Source organism: Canis lupus, chromosome 31, assembly GCF_011100685.1.
Source record: "Canis lupus familiaris isolate Mischka breed German Shepherd chromosome 31, alternate assembly UU_Cfam_GSD_1.0, whole genome shotgun sequence".
NCBI classification, from domain to species: Eukaryota; Metazoa; Chordata; class Mammalia; order Carnivora; family Canidae; genus Canis; species Canis lupus.
Genome location: NC_049252.1, coordinates 9,861,011 through 9,869,796, shown reverse-complemented (window position 1 = coordinate 9,869,796; position 8,786 = coordinate 9,861,011). Strand labels below are relative to the sequence as shown.

The 8,786-nt window shown below is 35.4% G+C and overlaps 1 protein-coding gene across 17 annotated transcripts in view; it reads left to right on the top strand.

Moving 5' to 3' along the window:
- The window catches only part of ROBO2 (roundabout guidance receptor 2), a 1,638,467-nt gene that overhangs the window by 1,608,889 nt on the left and 20,792 nt on the right, over window positions 1-8,786 (top strand). For all 17 annotated transcript variants that reach the window (XM_038581205.1, XM_038581204.1, XM_038581210.1 and 14 more), the window contains one exon: window positions 2,531-2,736. In XM_038581205.1, the coding sequence (XP_038437133.1) occupies window positions 2,531-2,736 (206 nt within the window). The remainder of the gene's footprint in view (window positions 1-2,530; window positions 2,737-8,786) is intronic.

Genomic DNA, 8,786 nt, shown 5'->3' with positions numbered 1-8,786 from the left:
AAACTTCTATCAAATAGGACATTCTAGAACTTAGAGAGAGGTTACGTCCCTGGAACACATGGCAAAAGCCTAACTTCTCTTTGGGGCAAGATCAAATTCTTTATTACGCATCACAGTTTTTGTGAGAATTAAATGAGCTCTGTGTGACTCAGTTGGTAAAGCATGTGACTCCTAATCTTGAGGTTGTGAGTTCCAGCCTAATGCTGCGTGTAAAGATTACTTAACATTACAATTAAAAAAAAAAAAACACAGTGAAATGGGTTTGCTTTTATATAGGACCTCGTCCGGTGTCTAGGTGTATTATTGCTGTTATTTATTCAGAAGGGCCTGGGTTTTCACCTGAATTGTTCACCACTGTCTTTCCACTGTTGGAAGAGCACTTCCCTTAGTGAGTGTTGCATAGATATTTGCTAAATGAGTGCACAAACAAGTTCTCCGCTTGCTCCAGGTACCCATAGGGCAAACCCTGTTTCTTTCGCTGAGTATGTTTCTGTTCAGTTGCAACAATCCTCCAGAGATTCATTAGTGACGCCCTTTGTAAAAGTTATGAGCTTGTGTGTATTCGCACAGGATCTTGCCCTTCAACATCACTGGAGGAACATTTAAAAGATTATCATTTCCAGGCTCCACCTTCAGAGATTCTTTTCATATTGACCCATGTAGTACATAGCACAATGCTTCTCACTACAAGAGATTTATAAATATTTTACACCCTCTTCTTATTTCAGTTTATCTCCTACTTCTGCTGAACTCAAGGAGGACATTTTATACCTGACTGTATATCTGTTCCATTCAAGAGGTGTCAGCAATGATGTAGAACTAGAATGTTGGTTTCTTAGGTGCACACCATTAGAGAAGAATGAATAATGTATATAAATATTATCTTATATTCTCTTGCTCATGACTTGACTTAGTCCATCCTTGATTCACAAACAAAATTTGAGGCAACATTTGCAGCAAGATGTCATCATCAACATTCAAGATTTTCTGTACCAATAGTTTAGAGACCTTCCTGATTTTTGCATGAAGGAGCTATAATGAGTGCCAGATAAAGACTTAGGAGCTCAGATTCTTGATCTGTTAAGTTAAAAACGTGACATTTTAGGGTTTGGGTTTGCTTTTTTATTTTTATTTTTAATTTTTATTCTTTTAGATTTTATTTATTTATTCATGAGAGACACAGACAGAGAGAGGCAGAGACACAGGCAGAGGGAGAAGCAGGCTCCATGCAGGGAGCCCGATGTGGGACTCAATCCCAGGTCTCTATGACTATGCCCTGGGCTGAATGTGGTGCTAAACCGCTGAGCCACGGGAGCTGCCGTTTTTTTATTTTTAACTTTGAAAAATTTAGAATGTTGTTAACATTGGAGTTGGTTGGCAGTTTAAGAATGGCGTTGGGAGAGCACTGTTAAATTCTGGAAGAAGTAAATATTTTCCCCCAAAATGCAAGTATTAAAAATCATCTTGTATCTTTAATTTTAAAACCTAGGGTAAAAATGCATAATACCTGACATATATGTGCCTTAAATAGCCTATGTCTTTTAAGTACTTTGTATCAAGGCAAAAAAAAAAAAAAAAAGACAATGTTTTAAGACATGTGGTGTATTCACTTCTTAATGACAACAACAGATAACAATGATTTTCATATGTATCGTGGCGTTTATAATTAGAAGAAATTCTTAAGTAGTCACAAAGTGATTCAACAACCCCAGTGTTCAGGTCTGCATTTTTCTAGCCATGTCATTTGAAACAAGTCACTTAGGTTTGAACTTCACTTTAATAAAAGACAAAGGTGATGATGCAAATTCTGTCTACTTCACAAGTTACACATGCATTGCAAAGGATGTGTTTAGCACACCCAATGTTCTAAACACAGAGTGCTGAGATGAACTTTTTCTAATTTGAGGCATTTTAGACTTTGGTGGGTAAAACAGAGGCACAAATAAGTAGCTAGAACACAAAGTAGCCAATCCTACTTTAAACTGGGTTAAAGTAGAAACAACGACTTAGCCTGATTCATGCGGGACGTGTAGGAAGAATGCCTTGTAGGGCAGGCAACTTGCGCCTGGCTGTAAGAAGAGTTATTGGTATTAACCTTTCATGTGACATCTTTTCTTCATAAGGGCCAGCAGGTTACATGGACTATACAGGCTGAGTAGAATTTTGACACTAAACTGAAAACAAAATTACTATGTTTTGGGGGGACCAAAAAAAAGCTTTAAACAGTTATATGTGGCAAATACATTCTCCTTTGGATGATTTATTTATGCAAAAATGCTGGGTCTGTATTTTTTTTCTCCATATATTACCCCATAAATACCAATGGAAGAAATTTAAGAGGCTATATTGTTGTTTTGACTAGTCATGTATACATAGCCCATTATCTCTGCTGAAATGTAGAAAAGCACTGTAAGCTCCAAAATTAGTTAATAGAAAGCAAGAAGACAAAATTAGTCACCGTAACATGCTGTTTCATTCTAATTTTGTAGGATGTTAATGAATTCCCTTTTTCTCCCCATTTGAATTCTAGGCACATTCAAAGCAATAATCAACCTCCACAGCCCCCGGTTCCACCATTAGGTTACATGTCCGGAGCCTTGATTTCCGATTTGGAAACAGATGTTCCAGATGATGACGCTGATGATGAGGAGGAAGCTTTAGAAATCCCCAGACCCCTGAGAGCACTAGAGCAGACACCCGGATCCAGTATGGACAATCTAGACAGCTCTGTGACAGGTAACAGAACTGATTTAATAGGAATAACTGACCTATTTATAACATTAAAATGCATCAAAAATCAAATACTTTCTTATGTAAGATTTATTCCACTCCAGCTATTTCTATAACATTTTAAATATGTTAATATTAAACACAAAATTCAAAAAGGATTTGGAAATACTTTTGCTTTGCTGCAAAAATGATAAGAAAATTCATGAATTTTAAAAAGCTTTAAAGACATGAAAGAAAACTCAATTATATCCAAGGCTTTCATGAAAAGTTCACTCTACTGGGGAACCAAGTCTATTACATAAAAAAAAAACTTGACTTTTAGAAATGATATGTTTTGTATATCAGGAGCAATATACAAAGTCAATGCAATCTTAAAACGCTTCTCGATATTTCACTCTGTAAAATCATTCACTGATGAGAGTAAGCAAGTCTTCAGAATGAGCCTCTCTGAGGTTGCACAAGGTATTATTTTTAGAGTGGAGAAAATGTATAGTGAGATAAGCCATGCATTTACACATTTCATATCATCGGATTCAATAATTGTTCGTCTTCCAAGAAATATGGTTATTTTTGCGGTTTGCTCCTTCAGCATCCTCTGGCTTTGTTCACCAACTGAAAGGTTCCAGTTGCTTCTCTCCTAGGGTGATCCCAGGACTGCAACCTATTTTCAAGGATTTAATTTATCCAATTTTGTTGAAAAAACTTGAATCCCAATGTGTACACAATGACTTTAGAGATATGTCCTAATGTTATCTTTCTATTCAAGTAGGTATCTATTCGCTGACACACATATACAAATGTCTCCTATATGATTATAAAGACAGGACTACCACAAATGAAGGTCTTGCCTTTGCATGGCATTGAATCTTCTCAGAAAAATCACCCATTTCTGTATTTATTTTGATGATATCATCTTCATCCCAGGAGGCATTTACCACAGTCCTTTCTAATTCATTTGTACTCCAATGCTCCCAACTTGCACAGATTTTGCCCTATGTATTTGAGTTCAGCCAACACTCATGGAAACTTCTTTATGACAGTGATGGAGAAGGATAAGGAACTTTAGGTTTCCTCTGTATGCCTTACTGAGTAACACAATGTGTGATGCATGAGCCCACTTTCAGTTTTGCTTCTTACCTGGGGGCTGCTTGCCAGGCTAATTGAGATTTAAGAACTGCAGATATACTGCTGTGATTTGAAATCCAGATTCAACTGAAGGTAGCAGAGCAAAAGTTTAAATCTTTGAATGTAGAGATCTAACTTATTAGTGCACTATTATGTTAAGCCCCTTTGCCTGAATTTGTAGCATAATCTCCTTCAGGGTAAAATTCTGCATATTTTTGCATATCTCACTAATGATACTGAACTCTTTTCCATTAGGAATGCAGTAAGAATTGTAATAATAACACACAAAAAAAGGGCAGCTATAGCCTATGTAGTTTTTTATTAAATATTATAATGTCAAAGATGATAAATATATCTATAAATCAAGAGACTGCCATTTCGCACTTTTACATGCTCACCTGTTAGTAGCGTGTTAGGCTATTTAATGTGAATGTGGTTAAAACCAGTCTCCCTTTCTCCTTGTAGTGAGTATACTGTTCATTCCACATGAAGCTTTTATTGCTAAGAAAACAGTCTGTTTTCCTCCTTGAATTCACTGCTTAATTACTACCATATATAAAAACCTGAGGGTGTTTGGGTATATATTACATGATGAATTTACCCTATGAATAATACATCTTCTCAGAGAAAGAACTTGTATCCTATAGAAAGTAGCCAAAGAAAAAAACTCTTTACTCTCTTCTTTATTTTTAATTTTTAAAAAAAATTTTGGCTATACAATGACTTTGTGGGGAAAGTATGATCAAAGATTTAATTTGTTTTCTAGTACATAAGTATAATGTAAGTAAATATAAATTTTTAAAAGTAAATATATTTTCTCAAAAAAGCATGTGTGTGTAGGAAGTGTTAGTATATAGATGTGTGTGAGAGAGTATAGATAGTGTTTGTGATTATATCTGCATGTAAGTGAATGCAGAGGTTTGTATGTGTATGTGTGTGTGCAGGTGTATGAGTGTAAATAGGATTTTAAGTGTTTTAGAGTGTGTGTGCGCACACACATGCATACATGTACACATACGTGGAGATGGCTCTAAGGTGAATATATGTCCAGACCAAATGTTATATAAATGAACATACTAATGAATTTTGTCCTAACATGTGTATGTTTTATTCAGACACTTAACTAGTTTAATGGTGCTAAACGAGGTGGGCCATAAAACAGACACTGTTTCCATTGGCTTTTTATGTTTTTAAGATGGTAAATACCCACAGAGAGGATTCTGATCTTACTGTAAATTACTCAGGGTTCTAAATTTGTGTGTACAAGGAAGTCAAGCATTACTTTCACCTAAATCATCTGGTAGAGATTTTCATTTTCATGAAACTAATAACCATTTTTATTAAATGGAACAAACAGTCCTATTCCATTTCCTGAAACTCTAAAACCAACCAGAATGATAGTCCAATGATAACACAGAGATGAGCTAATAAGCCTGTGTATACAATTATTCAGGATTTTACTTGGATATATTACATTCCAACACTTAACCACATTAAGTAATATCAGCAGCTAACCATAGTACAGAACCCATCTTCATAAAGAAATAATTATATTAATTCCAAATACTTTCAAAACAATCAAGTCATTTGTGATAGACATCTTCAATTTTGAAATAATGGTTCATGAATGGAAAAGCAAGAAGAGAGAGAAATATCTGTGGTTCCATATCCCATAATCTCATGCCTTAGCCTGGTTGGACTGCTATAACAAAAGGCAGTAGATCGGGTGGGTTAAACAACAAGCATTTATTGCTGGCAGTTCTGGAAGCTAGGAAGTCCAAGATCAAGGTGCCAGATATGGTTCCTGGTGAGTTCCTCTTTCCTAGCTAGCAGACAGCCATCTTTGTGCTGTGTTCTCACATGGCAGAGACAGCAAGTTCTCTGGTCTCTTTTTCCTATTTAAGATTTTATTTATTTATTTGACAGGGAGAGAGAGAGAGAGAATGAACCAGAGAGTACAAGCAGGGGGAATAGCAGAGGGAGATGGAGAAGCAGGCTCCCTGCTGAGCAGTGAGCCTGACCTGGGGCTTGATCCCAGGACCCTAGGGTTAGACCTGAGCTAAAGGCAGACGCTTAATCCACTGAGCCATCCAGGAGCCCATAGTCTCTTTCTATAAGGGCATTTATCCCTTATAGATGAACCCACATTCATGGCCCCGTCTAAACCCTAATTACCTTCCAAATGCCCCACACGTAGGGGTGAGGGCTTCAACACAAGATTTTAAGGAGAAATCAACATTCAGTTTCCAAAACTCAGTAATGTGAAAAATGTATTTGCAAACCTGCTATGTTATGTTTATTCTCAAAACAAACATTTATCAGATGTCAATTCCTTCCAACCTATTGACTTGGAATTTAGAAATAATAATAATGATGATAATAATAATAACAAGATGGAGAAGAATACTAGCTTGCACATATATAGCCCTTAGTAGGTGCAAGGCATCTCCTAACAAGTGGCCTGTTTTTCTTTCGTGGTTCCATGAGCTAAGAATTTCCCACATTTTTAAAGGATTCTAAGAAAACATGGAACAAACAAAAACAAAAAAGAGACAGCAAAGCCTCAAATACAGCGTATCTGGCACTTTATAGAAAAGTTGGCTGATCTTTTTCCTAATATTTTAACATGTATGAATTCACTGAACTATCACAACCTTATTTTTATTCTCATGTTAGAGATAAGGAAATTGGGTCACAGAGGGGTTGAAAGTCTTTTTAAGGTTACCCACCTGATGAGTGACAGAAGAATTTTCCAAATAAATTGTTCTTACTCTTAAGATGAATACCATGATCCCTTCTTCAGAGACACCCAACTTTTTTTTTCTAATCTCTGAATTTAACATATTTAAGAAGAAAATTATTTCCTGGTCTATTACTTAACATATGAATCTCTAGTCTCTGTCTCTCTCTCTCTCTTCCTTTCTGTGTGTATGAATGTGTGTGTACACATACGAATAAATATATATTTGTACAAATACAGCATATAATTTTATCTCTGAAAACGTTAGTCCTTATCCCCTATACACTTGAAGATTTTTAAAATCCTAATTTTTAGATGTAACTTGTATTTATTTCTTATATTCACTATATTCCATTATAGTGACTCATGTTACCAAAAACCAATGATATCAGCACTTTTTATAGGAAATCTCCTTTTTTATTTAATTTCTACTATATTCTAGTATATGCTATATTCTAGTATAATATACTAGAACTATATTATAGTTCTACTACTATATAGTAGAAATTATATAAATGTCTACTAAACTTTAGGCTTCTTTGGTTATAATAAAGTATGAATCTGTCTTGATTATAGTGCACCACACTCTGTTTTGGGTGAGAAAGTAGAACATCCAGAGTTGTTTCGGTCTCCAGGAATGTGCTTGCTGTACTTCCTCCTTAAAGGCCAAGTCCACTATGTTTGGGTAACAGGACAGGGCAAGGAGTTAATACTTCATTCTCTATCTTCCATAATGGGAGTCAGGGGCAAGCGTTTCCTGAATGTAATAACTCCACCACAGGAAAAAAGAAACAGAAGGCAGTGGGAGAAGGGACAGAAAGAAAATGTCCTGTACCTGGAGCCAAGATTCTTACTGCTTCACTGATCACAGAAAGCACAACGGAGAGGGAGTTCCATGAAGTGAAATGAATAAAAGTTTCCTTAACTGCTGGACCCCACATAAATACTACGGCTGAAAGGAAATCATGGCTTTATGTTTTCTGTGTTTTATGTCCTTGGAGGTTTTTACTGAAACTCCCAAACCAGATCGTTTTGAAAACAATAAAACCTGGCAGCCTCACCACCTTGCTCGACCACACAGCTTTTCGAGAATTGGCCACTTAAAAGTGGGACCTGATGTTTTGCTTTTGTTGCAGAAGCTTAAGGAAAATGCTGCTGTAGAATGACGGGAATATCAGAGATAATGCTTAAAAATAATGAAAACACTTTCTTAGATGACTTCAACAGCTGGGATGTATTTAAAAAGAAATTAAACATATACTTCAGACTTTAAGAGATAAAAGGGGAGTATCATACATTCATTTTTTATCTGAGTGGAACAAATTAACAGGTGCCATATGTCCCAAGGAAGAAATTTTGTGATTACTTATTTTGCTTTCCATATATATTACACATTCTTTTCCTCTGAGGAATGTAGGTGGAATCACTGCATATTCAATGTTTTAGTGAAAGAAGGACTTCTAAAGATCAGACGTGTTTTTCTACATTTAAGCAGAGGTCAATATCTGGATTGATTTGTCCAAAGACACTTATAGCTGAAGATTTTATTTAACAGATATTTAGACTGATTGCACTTAATAGGAAGAGTTCCTGGATTAAATATTGGCTGAAAAAGTGGGGGACAGCCAGTTTTTGTATCTCATAAAAATGGTAATGCAACAATTAGCAGGGTCATATTATGAAGCACAGACTTTACTCTAGCTTAATGGATCTAAGGATAAGCATTTATCAGCAAGGAAGGATTTAGCATAAAACGACATGTAAATGAATTGATGACTGATCATAAATTAATTTTAGTGCTGAAGATGTAATAGAGACACAGCAAGATGCCACTTTATCATGGTATTTTACTGCTCAGTAACGTTTGAGCAACAACTTAATGTCCTATATGTGGTTCTTCTTTAATAGCTTGAATAAATTTGAGATTTTTTTGGCCTTTCAGCAACTTTAAACCTGAGAAATTTCCAAAGATTGAAAATGTAAACAAAAATAAATTTGGCTATGTGACATAAATTCATTTTTCATTAAATGTTTAAATATGTATTGATTATGTTTGGGGTTATAACATGTCAAATTGGTATGAATTGCTTCTAATTTGTAAAGAATCTCTACCTGAACTCATTCACTTTGTATTCATTTTAATTTTTATGCTTCCATTTACATTTATGAAAGAAAACCAGTTATCCCAAAA